The following is a 20020-nucleotide window of genomic DNA, read 5'->3' as shown; positions in this document are numbered from 1 at the left end:
CATCTCAGGCCTACTTCCATTAGGCACTGGATCTATTATAAGATGCTGCTGCTGTGTAAAGCTTTTTTCACCGTCCTGTGTATCACAAAAAGCATTTCTGCAACATCCACGGACAGCCTGGTGTAAAGGTCACAGTCTGACATTCCCAGTGCTCTACACAAGTTGCTCTGAGTATCTACAGTAATTTTTCTAAGCCGTAAGAGGTTATTCATGATCTCTACACTGTGACTCTGGATTGGAGCATCTCTCCAGTTCTTCATTTCATCTTCATGGAGACTTAAGTGGCTTAATTAGACTTTTGGTAAGAGAGCAGAGCAGAGATCAACTGAAGAAGCTAGACTTACAAGTTATCTGCACCAGTTTAATCCTTCCTCCACTGCAGAGGAATTCTCAGCAGCACTACAATGGCTGTCTGGAATGTATGGCGATGCGCACACACATTTAGAAGAAATAAAGACAAGAGTATCTGGAGTGAAATTTCAACTCCACTGGAATAAGCTTCAGTCAAAAAACAAAAATCAATATTTAAACCTTAAGTACCTAATCCTGTTAATGATACAATCTCTGGCTTACTGTGCTTTACTTTTGGGAGATCTGTTCCTATTAAAGGAAATACTATTTTCTTTCTCTATTTTCCTGCTGTTTGCAAAGCTGATATAAACACAAATCAAAATAAAACTAAACTCTCAGGAGATAAATTGAGTTTAGAATTTAACTTACCAAAGTCAATATCAAGTAATGCTGCATTGGCTCCTTCAACAAGGATCTTCTTTGGGGAGCCATGAAGAGCTTCGTACATAAAATACACGCCATCTCGAACCATGGGCCTTATTTTTTCAGCATACCCCTGCAAATTTGAGTAGAAATGTCAGCTTCCCCAGACAACAGCTAGAAGCAGGGAACAAAGTGTTCACTTTTGAAAGACAAAACATACAGATAGCCCCAACAAGCCAGCTTCAATAACTGTGTTCTACCTGAAAAATATAACCATTAGCTTATATTCTATTGAAAACAAATCAATTTACTGAACCACTCACATAAGAAAACATGACTTGTTATGGCATTAGAATGCCATAATTTCTGTGCCATTTCTATTCAGAGAGACGTTGTATACCTACCTTGTTTTGTCGATATAGTCTCTATAGTAGACACAGAGAGTAAGACTTAGAAATAGTGCAAGCTCCAAAAAAAAAAAAAAATCACTACTCACAAATATTAAAAAATATCCTTAAAAGTAGGGTGTCAGCTCTGAACAAGTACCAGACAAAACTTGGGAAAGGTAAGAGATTTTTTTAGCATCCTCTTTTCTTACATATTCGTGAAAGAAGATGTTTTACCAGTGATTCTGCTGAATTTATTTAAAAATAAAGACAATTTTCTTGTAATACCAGGATCTTGAAACACAGCTTCAACAAATAATTCTTCAGTAAGCACGGAAGTGTCTCAGACAGACTAGATCAGTCATGGCTGGACACTGCTAACTGCAAGTGGCACCCTGCACTCTCTTGGCTACTTTAAAAAAACAGTTATTGTATGCCAAAAAAAAAAATAAATTAGGAGAATTAAATCATCCACAAAACGTAATTTAGTGCCAACAATAAGAGAACATTCTATTACAAAGCATAGTTACTGCTTGTTAAAAGGTTTTGTAAAAATGAAGATATGCATTTTTCACTTAAATGAATTAGTCTAATAAGCAGTAGTTCTGGCACACTTCATTTTTACTTTTTTAATTAAAGTAAGTATTACTTTTGTTCTTCTATACTTTCCCTGAAACTGAACAAATATGAACAAGTGTTAAGGACTTACCTTTAGCTTCTTCAATTGTCCTTCTATATCTATTTCCAATGTGGGAAACATTGACTTGTATTGTTGTGCCAGATTTTTAAATCTGTAAAATATTGAAATCGTGTCTATTAAGAACACTCTTTGAGTTACTGTTCACAGAACCGTTGGCAAGAACTCAGCTTATATTGTACACAGTCTGCTGAGAGCTGTAGGGAGAAAATACCCAGGACTTCGATACTTCAACCAGTGCATTTCCCAATGTACAAAATTACATTTTAAATAATGAGAAACTCTGAATTACAGGAAATATACACACACGCATTCTTCCCAGTTTTCTTCTCCTTCTAGACAATTTGTGTACAAAATTCAGACACGTATTTAAAAACATATCCTTAAAAGCAAGTTTGTCAGCCAAGACATATCACTCTTTGAACGTAGTATTTAGAAGTTAAAATAGTTGTACCTTGAAGAAAATTCATCAAAGTCAGAAAGGAGGTCACAAATTCGAAGGCCTGTTCGTGCAGCTTTGGAAGAATATGTTGGTCCAATCCCCTTCTTTGTTGTGCCAATACTAATGAAAAAGAACCCCCCCCAAATGTATAAATATGTGCAAAAAATATGCTTTATGCTAAGTAATTTTGTTAAAACTCTTTGATATACCGTATACTGGGCAGAAGATCTGAGACATAAGAAAAGACTAAAGTTCTAGAATAATAAATATATAACAGCTTTCATGCTTCAGTGGATTTGCATAATAATATCACTAATACTCATGGTATGCAGTAAAGCATTAAGCCTTGAGTCTGGTTGAGACAAGCTTAGTTGAAACTATGTGTGTATATACATATGTAATAACAGTTACTGTGCTATCCTGCGGTACTACTACATTCCTTACCACAAATGATAGGAAACAAATATCATTTCACAGTTGCAGCACTGCCTATATTTGTAAACAATCACCAGTACTGTGAGCAATCAAACTGGTTTCCTATGGCTTTGGCATTATTTATACCACCTCTGTCCATATGAACTGTTGCTGCAGCCTCTACCTCGATGAGGATAAAAAATGAAACTGTTTCCCTACCTGCATGCCTATTTTAATGTGCATTTTAGAAATACAGTAATTTTGAGATGTCTATTTTTATCTTAAGTTTGGCTGAAATTGTCCAGTGGGATCAAAAAACTAATATACTAACAGAGAGAAAAAACACAGTGTGTTCACATAAATCTTTGTTCTTTCAGAAAACAGAATAATGAAGTATGAATAGATACTGGAAAATGGAAATATATAAGAATTCTTACCCCACCTTTTCAGTAATACCTCAGACTGTTCACTAACATAAGTAGAAGCAGAACAGAGTCACAGACTTAGTAACATCAGCAAGGCTCTTTGAGATACGTTGCATTTCTGTTTTCCAAAATTACACCAATTTTTAAAAATTGCATAATTATTAATGAAATGAAGGTGCTGAAAATAGTTACTTTTTTCCTTCTTGTGCTTGACGTTGCACTTCCTGGAGTCCATCTACTGCCTGGTGAAAGTCAAACACTGCAATGGAAAAATCAAAGGGACATAGTGGGAGACCAAAGGAGAAAAACATTTTTTTAAATCACAGACATCCATAATTTCAAGACAAAGTGCCTTTGTGATATTTGACAGTGTATAGGCCTCCTCATGTAAAAACAGAGTCCTCCTTAAACATTGCAAAAAACCATGTAAAACCTCATTCTTTACCAGATACAAATCCCATTATTACGCTTCAGATACACAACATATAAAGAAGCCATATTAGATCAAATACATGATTGCTCTGTGGAGTAATAATGTAGTCTAGCACCATGAGCTAAGCAAACATTTGTGAGAGTTTCTTCCCCCCCTTCAATCATCACTTACCTATATGTGCTCTATCTGATATAATCAGTCTTTTCTCCCAATCTTTTAAACCTGTCAGAAGATATAAAGAAAAGTAGGATTTCAGCTGCGCTGATCAGTCAAACTTTGAGATTTGCTTTTAGTTTTTCTGTGTCTTTCTTCTAGTTTATATAGCTTCTTGTTAAGAAGACTGCAGACAAAACGGATAAAACATAGGTGAATATCAAATATCAGCAATGTTTTCGTTAACAAACTTTTCTCTCTCTTTTTTTTTTTTTTTTTTTTTTTACTTTGTCAGCTTTCTCATTTTGGTATGGACAAAGATACTCACGTCTACTTCTTAATGCCAGAATGCTGTGGCTTACATACAATTCTTACTTTAGGGAAGGACTCTTGTTTAACTTGCTGTATGATAAATCACTTAAACTCCACTTGTGCCTCAGAAAATACAGAATTTATACATATCTATAATCACAAAAGAATTTAAGATGTAAGGGACTTTAGAAGGTCATCTGGTCCAAAGCCTCACTCAAAGCAGAACCAACTGAGTTTATACTTGGGCACCGAAATGGGGACACAGAAACCTTGAGTTAAATCATTTCAGTTGGAGGTCAAAGGGAACTTTGCCACATGCTTTAGGATTTTATTTTCTGTCTAATGTGGTATCAAATGCCATAAAACTCCCTGAAAACCCATGAAAAGATTGCTTTTGAAAATCCGATGGAAGATTACAACACAATTCAACATTTTAAATACTGTTTTCCTCATTATTTAAAATCCAGAATGTTATTGCACTGAGTATTTATGGTCAGAAACAAAGGCTTAAAAACCTCAACCTGGCTGTCAATATAAAGAAAGGTTAAAAATTACTTGATACAAACCTTTCTTTTCATTCTTTTCAGCTTCTTCAAACAGGCCTGGTAAATGTATAACCACTCCATTACCTTTGGGAACATAAATGATTTATTTTAAAGCAAGAAATAAAATACTCATTCTTAGGATGTAAGGCATGTAAACACTTTAAATAAAGTTTCAAACAGCAAAAGTAAGACTAAGTTTCTCACATTTCTCACAAAGTGGTCTTGAGAACTTTTTGGATAAATCCTCATTTGGGGTAAGCAGCTACAATCTGCTAAAAATTAGAAAAAACAGAGCTTGCTTGTTTCAGATGCAAATGCTGGGCCCGCTCTACTGCCAGCTGAGGTAAGCTGATTCTTGTCTTTGCGGTGGACTTTGCACCACGACTTCAGCCTCAATTGTTCACTGGTAAAAGCTCAAAGAAGTCTATGGCCTTACAACACTGACAAGTCTGTGCGACAGTATTTAAATTTTCTTCAATATTCACATATTTGTTATAAACTCAGCGCAAACTAGTGCTGTAATACATTACCAATGCCTTCTTCCTGCTTTTGAGCTACAATTTAAAATCCACAAGCGATACAGAGCATTACTGATGAGATGTGGAGGATTACTGATGTAGTGCGCTGGAAACAGCTGCTGCTTCCTTCTTGGGAACATCAGAAATGTCTGCAAGAGCCTGTCTCAGCCTAAATTTAGAATAACTTAAGTTATAGTCTTTACTAACTGACGAGGGAGTAAAGTGGAAATCAAGACAATACCCCATATTTAGCAGAGAGAAAAAATATGTTTCATATATTTCAATCATCCATTTGGAAACTATCAAATGGAACAAAACTGCAACTACAGTTCTGCGATTCCCTAAAACTTACACTAATTTCTTGCACAGTCTCTATATGTTTTTTCTGTCAGAAAGAATGATAATTTTGGACAAGGAAAAGGCTTAAGTTTGCCTGTCACTCAAATATGAGTCTAGTGTCCAGAAAGCAATGCAAACTTTTTTTATAATGCTATTTGCATCAGACATCTTTACAGTGAAATACAACATCACTTTGAACAGTTGGTAATGTGAATAAAAAGGAGACTGGCTGATGACCTTCCAGGCAGAGCCCTGTATCCTGGGGCCTATTTCTGGAAAGACAGTGAAGAGATGCCAGACATAAACGATATTATTTATTTAGCTTAAGTGCTGGGTTTTGTGTCCTCAAAGAATAGCATTTGTATTTCTGAAAGTATAAAAGGAGTGTGCAAGTAGAGGGTGGGATTCAAACTTGTACCGTAAAGTATAAGTAAGAGCAACATGATAGAAAAAGAGGGTTCTTAATTTCCATTTTCTAGCAGCAAGACACTAAATTGTCACTGAACATAGAACAACTCTTCATGTTAAAGCAGCAGTGAAATAAAAGACAAACAGCTAAAGCAAATCTATGATGCTCACCTACGCGTTTCTCTTTGTTTGCTACTATAAACTATGGTTGCAGCTACTCACTGTGTGATGTTATTTTATTAAATAAGTCCCAAAATTGACTTACCAATAAAAGAAATTGCCTTTGGATTAATGATGCCACTAGGAAATAGGTGAAAATCATATTCTTTCCCATCAACAACCACAGTATGGCCTGCGTTATTCCCACCCTGCAACAGAAACACCAGAAAATTAACGGTCTTATACCACCGCTCTGAACTCTCAGCAGATTTGATGAGATCATCTTTTTTATTTATACATTCACATCTTAGGTCACTGCTCTCTCCACCTTATAATTTCTTGAGATGCTGTAGTACTGTAAAAAGGGCTCAGAAAGGATAATTAGAGGGCTGAAGGATTTCAGTGGGACTGCGTAGAATTAGGAAGCAGAATGATACCACAGAGCCAAGGCAGGACTGGGGCAGAGCAAGAGTAAATGCGGGCGTGGTGGCAGAAGGTAGAAGAGAAACGAAGCTTTCTGGGAACAAACTGGATTTAACCATCGCACACAGAGTCCTGTCTCTGACACGCCTTGACAAGCCCATCCTTTTTGGGCATCTTCTGTGCATAGTTATTTCTTTAGAGTTAAGCGATTTCTTTAGAGTTAAAATGATGACAAATCTTCGTGGATTTGGTATGAGGTCTGAATGACGTAGAAGTATCTGGAATGAGGGCACCTACTGGAAGGAGAACTGAGACTGTGACTGGTGATTTGCAAATAATGAAGAGTATTGGCAGAACGAGTAGAGTTGTTACATGGAAACTCTGAGAAAGAATAGTAATTTATAACAATATAACACACGTTATTCCAGAGTTTCATTTACTTGTTTGCCCATTTGCATGTAATATACAGGAAAAGAGCATCTGACATTCCTTTCAAAGCATGGATATACACTGAAACACAACATTGATTTGCAAATAATGAAGAGTATTGGCAGAACGAGTAGAGTTGTTACATGGAAACTCTGAGAAAGAATAGTAATTTATAACAATATAACACACGTTATTCCAGAGTTTCATTTACTTGTTTGCCCATTTGCATGTAATATACAGGAAAAGAGCATCTGACATTCCTTTCAAAGCATGGATATACACTGAAACACAACATTAAAAAAAAAGAAATACGTCCTTAAATGCAAGAAAAGTAATTCTCATGTTTTGGAAGATGTAGGCTCAACAATGAAGTTTAAAAAGATAGCCTGCTAAGGGAGAGCTGAGTAAGAGTTGTAACAGAAAAACTGGTACATGTAAATTTCATTTGATTTAGCAAACTGCTGGGTAGCTCATACTTGGGCTGGGAAGGTCTCCCAAGTGTCTTGCTAATGCGGAGTTATAACTTGTCTGGAGAAAGCAGAACCATCCTGGGTATTTAGCTTGCCTCCCAGATATAATAAGCCAGTTGTAGGAACCTGCATCTAATTAAAGCTACTGAACTATCTAGCAGGCTAATAAATCATGCAGAAGACTCCTTTATGTGATATTTAAGAGGTCTGAGACTGGATGGATTGCACTGGTTGGAACACTAGCTGATTTTGTTACAGTGGTATCAGGCTTGAGAAAGAGGCTAGTAACTTCTGAAACCATCAGCTTTCTTTTTCTGCTTGCCCAGAGACGATGGCAAGATAGAAATTTTAAGAATGAACTCCATCATTTAACACTGATTTAATTTCTACTACAAACAACAATTTTTGAGTTTCCTGACAAAATGGGGAACCAGGCCCCCAGTATTTGCTGTCACCAACAGTGTAGTTACAGTCTGCTTTTCTTAAAATGAACAAATGAAATCAGGCTTGAGGACACACACTCCAAGATAACAGCACTCCTAAATCACAGTCAGAAGTGTTTTCTTGTATCCTAAAATTTCAGAAGGTGGGATATACCCGTATGAGAATGTTTATAGAAAGACCGTTTATGATTTTAGAAATTTTCCTGAACTACTGATACCCAGACAAATGCTGTTTCTTCCTTTAGCAAATGCTTAAAAAAGGACATTAATCAGTCAGCTGTGAAAGCTAGCATACACAAAAAAAACATTGAAGCACAGAAGCATCAGCAGACATGATACATCCTTTAACTGCCAAAAATCGCTGAATCCACTTTTAGTCCCTCTGGACAGATCATTCAGTGACAGACCTCATAAAACAGCACTTCCCTAATCTAAAGCTAATGTTGACAGCTCTGGAACTGGTTTTGTGCATTGCTCATATTGGTCTGTATTTCCTGTACAAGTGTCTTCTGCGTATATTTTTACAGCTCAATTAATTACATTTTTACAAATATAATTAAAGTGGTAGCAGAGCACTGAATTGCCCAACAGACACGATCCAACTTGCAAAACATACTGTTGGTGTGATGAGATACTTTCTACTTATTATCTGGTCAACTCAGCAATTTCTCATGTTCAGTTTCATAGATATTCCAACAGCATATTGGCAGTCTAATGGCTCAGATATTAAAGATATCTACTCCTCTTCTAATTTTACTTGATTTCTAAGAGTTGATATGGGGTCTATACAAGCCATTTCTTTTGCTAACAAAGTAAAAGGGGAACCTAAAAGTTTGTATGTGCTTAATCTGGAGACTACACAATTGAAAGTGCATGGTACACTGCAACCATGTGAGCTCCCTTCTTTTCCTCAAACGGTATTTCATTAACAGTGGTGTCAGCACCAACAGACCTAGTGACAGTATTCTGTGGACCCTCAGGATGCTTCCACTCAGATCAAGAAATCTTTGGTTTCTCTGCTTGGCCCTTGCTTCAAATGCAGCTCTGCACAAGGAGCTTCCATTTAATGTCCAGACTCACCTCACAGAATTTCAGCTGTGCACCACTGATGTCACTGGAATTTTATCTTTCGTCATTTGCGCTTTCCTAGGCCTCTATCTGCCTTCCTTTGTGGTTCTTCAAAAACTCCTCTAACAAAAGAAATTGTAAGGCAACAACTTCTGACAGATTAATCACCAGTGCCACTTTGGCAAATGATGGTACGACCAGAAATGACAATTAGCATTCACTTCCAAAGTCTAGGAAGCCTGTGCATTCCTATTAAACTACTCTGGTGTGGAAAGTTCTGTTCTGAAGAAGGAACCATGAGGGGAGCTGCTGAAGCTCCAAAAGGCTACGAGTGCATGCAGATGACAGCACTGTCTTGAACATTAGCATCCACTTCAACCTGAAACCTTCCTTACTGCTCCTGCAGCGATTCCAGCATCTTCAGTAGCGCTTGGGTCCCTTCTGTTAAGCCGCTTTAATCTCTAGTGACTATTAAAATAGCACCAAATGCAGGAAACCTACCAGGTGCAGGTGATTGGGGCTATCAATTACAGCAAACTGTAGCAATGAAGTGGGACTTGAGAACTAGAAAGTATTAAGCATGCCAAAGACAACATGATAGGTATCCTGCTATAGTAACAAAAAGACCTAAGTATCACTTAGGAAGCTCATCTCCAGAGAGCACACAAAAATCCTTCCTTTGAGGCACTGACTAGATACAACAAAACTTTTTGACTGTGCAAGCATGGCTGCTGTCTTCCTATCAGCTACATGAAAGTTTCAAAGCAGATAAATGCTTGTTTCTGACAGTATTTGGTAGGTGTTAAAGTTCTTCACGTTTAAATCAATTTCATTGAAATTATTCACAGCCTACAGTGGAAAATCAGTATTCAGACTTTTGAAAGTACCTACATTGCTTAACAAATCAGGTTTTATTAACTTTGAAAGTGCTAGAAGTTGAGGCTCTATTAACAGCATTAAATATGTATAATTTCAACATATTTTGCCTAAGGTATGCTCTATTACCTTGTGGTGCTTCAAGCTACACCCCCTTTCTCCCAAAATCCAGCAGACCACCAGCAACATGGTTTAAATTCAACAGCCTAAAATTACAGGTTGGCAAACAAACTTTAAGTTAATGGGAAGAACTGCAACGTTTTGTTTTCAAGAGTTAAACAGGAAACACACTGGGCATTATTTTCAGAGCAGAGTGATCCTGTATGGTGAGGTTTTGTTGTTGTTTTTGTTATTTATTTTTAAAGAATGTTTAAGTTAAAAAAAAATCTCATTTTTATTTGAGTCTTTCTCAAAGATTTTAACCTATATTTTCAGGCTTCTGATAATCAAAGTTACATGTTGTCCCAGTACAGGAAGAAGCTAAAGGAACTCAACTCATCTCCAGAGAGCACACAAAAATCCTTCCTTGGAGGCACTGCCTAGATACAACAAAACTTTTTGACTGTGCAGGCATGGCTGTTGTTCTTCCTATCAGCTACATAAAAGTTTCAAAGCAGATAAATGCTTGTTTCTGACAGTATTTGGTAGGTGTTAATTCTTCACGTTTCATTGAAATTATTCACAGCCTACAGTGGAAAATCAGTATTCAGACTTTTGAAAGTACCTACATTGCTTAACAAATCAGGTTTTATTAACTTTGAAAGTGCTAGAAGTTGAGGCTCTATTAACAGCATTAAATATTTATAATTTCAACATATTTTGCCTAAGGTATGCTCTATTACCTTGTGGTGCTTCAAGCTACACCCCCTTTCTCCCAAAATCCAGCAGACCACCAGCAACATGGTTTAAATTCAACAGCCTAAAATTACAGGTTGGCAAACAAACTTTAAGTTAATGGGAAGAACTGCAACGTTTTGTTTTCAAGAGTTAAACAGGAAACACACTGGGCATTATTTTCAGAGCAGAGTGATCCTGTATGGTGAGGTTTTGTTGTTGTTTTTGTTATTTATTTTTAAAGAATGTTTAAGTTAAAAAAAAATCTCATTTTTATTTGAGTCTTTCTCAAAGATTTTAACCTATATTTTCAGGCTTCTGATAATCAAAGTTACATGTTGTCCCAGTACAGGAAGAAGCTAAAGGAACTCAAGCTGCCTTATAAAACATCCAATTTTTTTTTTTTTTCCCAAATAAATGCATCAATACACTAAATTGAGAAGCTATTGCATTTTACCAGTGTTAACAACTGTATGCTTGTATAAATACTATCTTGCAGGGAATTAATAATAATTATGAACCAGTTGGCAGAGGAGAACACACAGTCTTTATCTTGTTAGTAGAACTTACAAAAAAGATGGAGTAACAAATCCATCTTCCAAAGTGCTCAGTCATTTCAAGGCTGAAAGCAGGAACTCCTTCCTCCCAGCTAGCCCTGTGATACATGTTTGAATAGGAATGAAGTGTGTCCTGATGCTCAGATCTGTTTCTGCTGGCTCTTGCCAGCCAGGTAGTGTGCAAGAGACTGCATTCTGCGTATGTGGGAGGAGCTTCCTCAGGTGCTCTGTTGGTTTCCACAGGTTAGCACATCATTGATCTGCTCAGTGCTCCCCACAATGCCCAAACATAACCTGATTAACAAACTAGATTGACATGAAAAATCACAGGAGCACATACAAAATCTTAGAACCTGATAGTGCCAAACTATAACTAGAGGATGAACACAGGACAGATGTTTCTGACGGGTCCCACAGTGATCAGTTCTCACCCTATTCCAGTTAACGATGTTAATCAATGCAATGGGGAAAACAAAAAAATAGGGACTCATTGAAGATCTGCAGCTGACAAAACTATTGTTTTGAGTGGTGTGCCAGCAGCATGCAGCAGTCTGAGCTCCTTAACCAACTGGGATATGCAGTGAATGTATAAAATGTCATGACCAGGTTTAGAATAAATGCATTAGAAACAAAGAGGTAGGCCAAACTTTGGATGGGAGATATGTATGCTAGGAAGCATGTGGAGGTGTCTGAACGCCGTTTCAGTACTGGCTGATATGCCTAAGGCGAACCTCGCGTGTATAAATGGGAATATCAAGTAGGAGTAGAGAGATTGTATTACCTCTCCTTTTGGCAGTGATGCAACTGCTACTCGAATACTGTGTCCTTGGTACTCAGACAAGATTACAAAATGATCCCCTCTGGCATTATAATCTACGAATTTATAATCTATGAATTGGAATACCAGCTACAAACCAGCAGTTTGGGAAGTCTGCATCTGAAAACAAATGCTGTGATTCTGGTCTATCTCTTTTCATTATAAGTGTCCCAGCTCTACTAATTCTATCCATGGATGAAGCAAAACATTTTCTGAAATTCAACTGCATCTGCAGGCCACATACCTCTCATCATACTATGAAACAGACTACAAAATACTTCCATTTTCTTATCTGGAGTGAGTAATGTTCTTCCATTTATAGCATTTCATATGTGATTCTGAATAAACAAGGAATCTTGTTACATATTTTGTTTCTTCTTTCTCTTTTCAATTTAATTAACGATGGCTATTTCTAACTTACATTAGCAACTGCCTGGAACTAACTTGAATAAATGTAGCTAATAAGTGTTACCAGCATAACTGGCTTTGACATGAACTTTATAATAATATAAATCCATTGCCTTTCACGGTATTTCTCTTGATTTACAAGATTGCAGATGAGCTTAGAACATCATTGGTTTAAAAAAAAAAAATCCAACACACAGACAAATGCAATGCATTAAGTGCTGTGGACCCTCAGACCCTTAGACACAAGGCCACAAAATCACCTGTGTGAGAAAGCTTTTGTCAGATGACAGAAAGTGCTGTACATTCCAGTTGGGAGGTTGCTGCCGTAGGTGCTTGTTATAGTTTCCTTTACTGGAATTTTTTTTTTACTAATTTTTTCCAGTTAAACCATTGCCTGATCGCACCTAACTCACCCCAACTTGGGCACAAGAAGCGGATCATAACTTTTTTAAGCCAAGCCATTGGAAAGAGCTGGGTTAGGGAATAATCAGAAGTATATTTAGACCAGAAGAACTGAGGGAGCAGTGATTTTTAAAGCTACATTGGTGACAAAGAGCTGGAGTGAGTTGCAAGTATTTATCTCCTGACACCAATCATCAGCCAAGTGTAGTTTGCTTTGCTTTTTTTCCCCAAAGGATACGTTTGCAATAATGGTTTCAAGTAAGATCAACTCTGCACAGAACTGCTATGTCTGATTCCTGCATCTGTTCAAGTGTGTTCCTACTGTGCCCCTTCTCACTGTCTCACAGAATGAACAAAATCCACAGGATCCCACCTTCCCAATTAAAATAGTGATCTCTTCAAAAACTCCTGAATTCCTATGGAAGAAGACTTTCTAAAGCCTAAAGAGGTAATTAGTATGATTATAAACACAAACACTCTTGAGAAGAGCTGGGCAAAACTTTTGACCTTTTAAATAAATACACAAAATTATTTCTACTACAGATATAAAAACCCTGAAGCTTATATCATATTTTGCACTAATTATGTAGTATTTTCCCTTTACTACAAATGAAAAGTGACCCTAACTTACATGGATACCTTGGTCTTCCTAAGTATCTGAAAAATGCAACTGGAAAAGTCAGGTCTAATTCAACTCAGGTTTTAAACAGCAGTCAGCGTAGGCAAACTAGATACTCTTAAACTCTAGTTACTTTCTCTCAAACTGAATTCAAAGTTTTGCCAAACCATGTAAAAACAATCTACTACAGACCACTACTTAACTCCAGCAGAAGACGTAAAGAAAATAACAAATTCAAGGTATATTGATAGAAAATGCTATAGGGGAAAGAGCATTTGACTAATGTTAGCAGAAGCCTAAAATACAGGAAATGAAACATGAAAAACCTAGACATGTCTGCTTATCTTTAGTCCTCTCTTCTGAAGAAGCGTAGTCATGTCCCTGTGGGAAGTAATATGATCCAAGAATATGAACATAACTTTTCTTCTATCTGTAAACAAGTTTAACAACAGCTAGTGAGTTACAACAGGAATGAAATAGATCAGATGCCATTTCAGCTTAATTTTCAGCTGCTTTCTTTTGATGCTTGTAGAGGATAATAAACTTATCAGGCTTTATAAAGGGGATTGAAAATTAAGCTTGCTTTCTTATGGAGATTTGGAAACTTTAAACCTGACCTTCTCATACAGTATTTATAATCCTGGTGGTCCTGAGATGATCTCTGTGATGCCCAAAGGAGAAGCTAGTTTAAAATAGCAATGTTACCATGTTGTTCTAAAGCCTAAATTGATAGAGTGTAGCATACAAGTATGTATAAGCAAAATGAAAAACAGAATTTGGATAAAATACCTTGTAAGTGATAGATTGCTACAAAAAAAGTTTCAATTTTGAAAGGGTGGACTTACTTATTGTAGCTAAGGAAACCACTAGCACTCCATGAACCCCCTCCTGTGTTGAACAGCAAAATAAAACCTTCTTGCTTTTTTGCAGGGAATCTTGCAAAAAAACTACTTAGAAAAAATACGCCTGTATGAGTGTACATGTACGTGCAAATGGGATTATCAACCTTCCCAAACATTAGAGAAATCAAAACCCACAGTCCTGCAGTCACTGCATGCTCATGACTCCAAGGTCATCAATCTCTTCACTGAGTATCATCAAGCACTAAATCATTAGGAGATTAAAGTCTTTACATGCTACTTTATCCTGTATGGGGAAATCATACTACATATCAGGGTTAAATCTCACTGAAAGGAGAGCAACATACCTACACACAGAGAAAAACAGTAGCCAACAAGCCCCTGTAACTCCACATAATCATCACATAAAACTGCCCTAAATTTAATCCCTGTTGCAAACAGTTCCAGCAGCCCACGATCAATAGGGACAGTCATGACATGTGGCTGCTTTGTCCTGCCATGTCAGCAGCACAGCAGAGGAACAAAGGAAACTGCCCTGTCTCACACCTAAACCATCAAGAAAAACTCATCTGGCATTTCTGTCATTTTTTTTATTATTCGCTCTCTTGCCCACAGTACATTCCTTTGCATTCCTCAAAGTGCCATTTCTACTACACATGGTATTTACTTTGCATTCATTAAAGCAGTAGAACAAGGAAACTGGCATTAACATGCAAGTTATTTGTATCGCAAGTGTTGGGCATGTGCCTTCACCCTTTCCTACACTGTTCTCCGACGTTGCAATGGTATCTCAAACCCAAAATGTTGCTAGGCTTCTCTTACGAGTTAGCCCCTCTCAATCTGATTTGTTAACACTTGCTACATTGCAAAAACTAGTCACTCAGCGTCCTTGGTGTATGACTTAGTTAAATCTCTTCAGTTCAAATGACTGCAAACTACTCAACCAAAAAGACCCTTGCAGCAAGTTTTTCTGGTACCTTTTTCAACCTCCTCAGCTTTTCTTCAGTATTAACATCAGCTATAACTTTTGTCCATCCATCTCAAAAGATCAGATGATCCCTTTTTAAAACTAAAGCAATTCTTAACTTGAAAGCACACCGACTTGAATAGAGGAGATGTTTTAAAAAGTGACTGTGCTTTTAGTGAAAGCTAAAAGCACATTAATATGAGAAGCTTAAGAAATCTAGTAACAGCTCTTCTTATTGCAATCACATTCTTACAGTTTGGTGGTGTTTCTTCAATGCCAGTTCTTAAGGGAATGCTGATAACATCGGGTAGATTGTTTCCAGAATTCCAGGACGCAGAAGTGTCACGGGTCTGACACATCCAGCACTGTCACGCGCAACACTGGAAAAGCAATGAGCGATGCCAAATGAAGGCTAGAGAAAAAAAACTTAAGAACTGCCTTGGACTAGTCCCTGCTGCTGAATCACCGTCACCGATTTCAGTATGGAGGCACACATTTGCGCTCCAACTGGTTTACCAACCTACTCAGCAACAGAGATCGAAGCCACGGCAGGCAGTGGTTATTATCAAATGGGCTCCGCTAATTTACTAGCAATACTTTTTGTATCTTTCACACTGAGCTTTCGGAAAAATCTTTTTCTCTTTCCTCCCCTTCAAATTTTTTTATCAAATTGTTTATGGGGCATTTTCCTACAGTGCTTTTGGATGATTTGTTGAAAAATTTATCGCACAAGAAAACTTCATCAGGAAAGGCAGAATTGTTTACTCTCCATTACAAGAAGAATTCCTAGACATTCTTGGCACAAACCTAAATTACAAAAGAGAAAGTGTCTCATGAGTAATTTACCATTATTGGCAAAGATACATGGTCCTTCTCCTGCCACATATGACAACGTATGCTGTTTCCTCTTCCATTCATGCTCATACAGAGGTGTACAGTAAATGTTCAGTGAAAAGTTATTATTACAAGTGTACCTTACGTAGTCTCAGCTTAAGTGAAGCTTAAGAGCTTCTTAAGTGAAGAGAAGTGTACCTTACGTAGTCTCAGCTTAAGTGAAGAGCTTCTAGCTGCATGACCACCAGCTGTCCTCAGCTAACTGTGAACTTACTGCAGCCATTCTATATACAACTTTTTGGGAACAGTTCTAGTTGAAATGTTGCCTTTGGAGGCACATCACCTTGGCAGTTGTGATAGTTGGCTATTTGTTTGATCATGCTCCAAATCAGATCTGAGAAATTATCTAATTAAAACCCAAGTAGGTAAAACCAGCCACAACCTCTAGTTTTAAAGGAAGACACACAACAACATACGAGGTGATGCAAGAAACACACAGCTGGAATGAGAGCTGCCACTGAAGAAATCACAATCTGAAGCCACGTTTTGAACAATGCCAAACCTCTCTTGATTAGTATGTTATACGTATCCACATTACTTAAACTCACATTAGGATTTTTTGTTCTATGAAAACATGCTAAGAGGCTGGGTAAAAAGTGAACTTCCCTCTTTATGCTTGATATTCTATCAGTTAAAAGCTTTAAACATTCGCACAAAAGCTCTTTTTAAAGGAAACATCACAATGAAACATCTGCAGTTGAACTCTTTGATTGTACCCTTCCCTAAAAATACACCAGGGATTAAAAGTACTGCACAGCATAATGTGACAGTTCTATGCCCTGGGAGGCTACAAGAAGAAGGAAATATTAGCCTCTACTGGTCTGCTTCTGAATGCCTTTGCTTGCTGAAAGAGCAATATACAGGAAAAATGTTCTTGATGTTCTCCATTAATAACCCAAACTTAGACAAACCTACTCAGCTCTTTAACAGCCCTAAACTGCCCATTGTTATTAATTTACTCAGAAATACCTTTTCTGCTTGTTTACATGGGTACGTGTGCCCATGTACCTGGTATTTTAATGAAGGCAGCATGTGAAATGTTTTGTTCAGCATCATCTATGAGAATATTTAGATATCTTTTATGCTTATTGAAACATCCTCTTGCAGCGTTCTTTGTGAAAGTACACAGGTGAAATGAAATTCATTACTTCAGGTGAACCAAGATTTCATATTTAAATTACGTCAGATATTTCAGTGTCACTAATGTGAAAAATTATGCAAATTATGGTGTGTATCTGATTCATTTGGACTTAGACTGCATATAAGCTAAGTACTGAGAAAGACGGAATCAACACGATCAACAAATTGAGACTCCAATTCAAGTAAAATTAAATTCTGAAAGCTCAGGAAAATTAAAGAGGCTGGGGTTTTAATGCAAAATTTTTATTTAACATATTTTGAAGCTTCCCTTGTGCCTGTGAAGGACTTCCTATTCCCATTTGCCTGCTTGCCTTTCTTTCCAGTACCCCAGGAAATATAACTTCATTTCCTCTGTAGCAATCTAGCTATCACAATTTTCCCTCACGAAATCAACACACTAAAAATACTTGAGAAACATTTAATAAAAATTATTTCCTTTCATAGAAATATTAGGGAACTACTATTTTGAGAGTTCTTGAAACTCAAATTTGGCTCTGAATTTAAATTCCTATTCAGAAGCAGTGGGGACCCCACCTTTTAAAAAAATGTTAGCTCAAAGAGTATGCTATCCCGATTAAGAATTAAAATAGCTGAGACATTGTTTTAAAAGACATAAACATCCCCCTTTCAGACATTCATTTTCCAGCTTTCCCTAATTTCATTTCCCTAAGGACTAGAACAACAAGCTGTTGAACACTGTTTCCATCAGTGTCTCAGAAAATGGAGTGGACAGGAAATAACCTTGTCAATCATCATATTCTAAACCACAAAAAATTACTGATGGAACTTTTTCTGACGTTTTCTCTGAAGTCTCTAAGAGGAGAGACCTTCTGTCTCTAAGCAATCTCTTCTAGTACACATGTACTATTACACTAAGAAAGTTTTTCTTAGTTTCTAAGAGGAATGTGAAGCAAGCAAGATTCTGGTCCAAACTCTGACATTTTTCATGGCACAGTACACAGCATTAAACAAAGTCCCTCTCAAATTGATTATGCCTATAAGTTAATGACCTACCATTATCACACTGGGAGAACCCATCAGTACTGTTAATGTGCTTAGTTAGGTATGTGCACATCTTTACTAAACCTCCTACCATTATCACACTGGGAGAACCCATCAGTATTGTCCACATGCTTAGTTATGTATGTGCACATCTTTACTAACAGTCCCATCTGAGCTCTGACAGAGGCAAAAAAATCACAGACCATTATCTACTTGCATGATTGGCTTTGAAAGTATGAAATATTAAATTACCAAAACAGCATCAAAAAGCATCCTCAAAATTGCCAAATGCACAAAACCCCGTTTAAGTATTAAACCCCTCCATTTCTCACTCAAGTGGTATAACTCTTGCTACTCAAAAGTAAATAATTACTCGTATTTTCTTTCAAATGTTTTATATTCTTCCCTAAACTCTAATTCTGAAGACGCTTCCATTAAATCAGTGTATTAGTAATCCTGTTGTAGTTTCATACACACGATGTGCATGCATGTGTATGCATGGACACTAGTCTGAAAAGAGTCTAGAGCTCTTCTAGATCCACCTGCCTTCCATCCATCCCAGTCTCATCATCAGGCTACAGAAAGATGATCTAGACGTGCCCAGTGGCATATTAAAGCACCTAAGCCCTCCAGCCTGTTGTTAACACACTAACCCTTCCAGCACGCTCAGGCGCGCAGAGTTCTGTATCCTTCAAAGGGTATTCTGAGGCTGCGCCTTGAGGCCATGCTTGCAAATTAGTTCTCTGGTTGGACAGTAAATCCATCTTGAAAGCAGCCTCAGGGCACCCCTCAAAAGCAGGTCTAAAGAAGAACCAATATGACTTCTTGCAATAACAACAATAAACCCATGAGAAAGCACTATTTGACTGAGGCCTGTAAGAAACGCTCCTCCTCGGGTAACACTTGTAAATTTTGTTTTCTCACCAAAGCAATTATGAGACCTGTGTTTAAATTCCTAGCAATAGCCTGGGGGTGGGGGTGGGCTGGGTGGGGAGGGGGCAGGAAGAAATAAAGATGGAAAAGTAGCTATAGTCCTGGTAATACATATTTATTAGCTAACTTTTGCACAGAAACTTCTCCCCAAGGTGACTCAAGGTCTTGGGAGTTTAATGTCCCAGCTGAAAGTACTTCCTCCACCTTCTAAACATTTAACTCACACAACATTTATTTACATAATATACTTAATTACACAAACGTCCTTGGATTTATCATCTCAGATTCAAGGATATCTCTAGCTTTTCAGCAGCTACCATGCATTTTAAAGCAGGATAAATTTCATGGTACATACCAACTGAGCTGGACTAAGCTGAGTACTTATTAATGCAGTCATATAGTTTACAGGGACAAGTGAACTGATTCTTAGCTGTACTGGTCTAATATGTTCGTAATTTATGCTTGAAAACAGTTCTTTTAAAAAAGTTATTACTATTATTTGGGATCGCCTTTGTGTCTAATTGGGTTTATACAAGGCAAATAGATCATTTTAAGAATCCTTGCATTATATTAAATTCAAAAATACATATAAGCAAAGGCACGTAAGATGTTCCTAGCTTTCATCAAGCTGTTTACATCTTGTACTTTTACATAACTTGTTTGGCTTTTTTTTTTTTTTCCGTTTTACTCACGCTCCATTTAAAAATGCTTTTAGAATGAACTTCCAGGCGAATAAACTTTTGCAGGGAACACAACCTACCTACCCAAAAAAAGCTCCTGCGGTAAAACTTCGGAAAACTCACGGGGTTTATTAGCAGCTGGTCCTCAGGCCGGCTCGTAAGGTTTTACTTTTCCTCCCGGAGGAGCAGCGAGCCCGCAGCCACCAGCCCCCTGAGGAGGGAGCGCTACGGCCGAGCCAGCGCCTCGCCCCAC

The 20020-nt window shown here is 37.4% G+C and overlaps 1 protein-coding gene across 1 annotated transcript in view; it reads right to left on the bottom strand.

The window, feature by feature from the left end:
* The window catches only part of ADSS1 (adenylosuccinate synthase 1), a 43344-nt gene that overhangs the window by 9885 nt on the left and 13439 nt on the right, over nt 1-20020 (bottom strand). Inside the window, exons 3-9 of the mRNA XM_035893687.1 lie at nt 6052-6273; nt 4543-4605; nt 3683-3733; nt 3271-3337; nt 2252-2359; nt 1810-1891; nt 721-847 (exon numbers count right to left, since the gene is read on the bottom strand). Coding sequence (XP_035749580.1) covers nt 721-847; nt 1810-1891; nt 2252-2359; nt 3271-3337; nt 3683-3733; nt 4543-4605; nt 6052-6273 — 720 coding nt within the window. The remainder of the gene's footprint in view (nt 1-720; nt 848-1809; nt 1892-2251; nt 2360-3270; nt 3338-3682; nt 3734-4542; nt 4606-6051; nt 6274-20020) is intronic.

Source organism: Egretta garzetta, unplaced genomic scaffold (assembly GCF_000687185.1).
Source record: "Egretta garzetta isolate BGI_Z169 unplaced genomic scaffold, ASM68718v1 scaffold185, whole genome shotgun sequence".
Lineage (NCBI taxonomy): Eukaryota > Metazoa > Chordata > Aves > Pelecaniformes > Ardeidae > Egretta > Egretta garzetta.
This window is presented reverse-complemented; position numbering and strand designations above follow the sequence as displayed.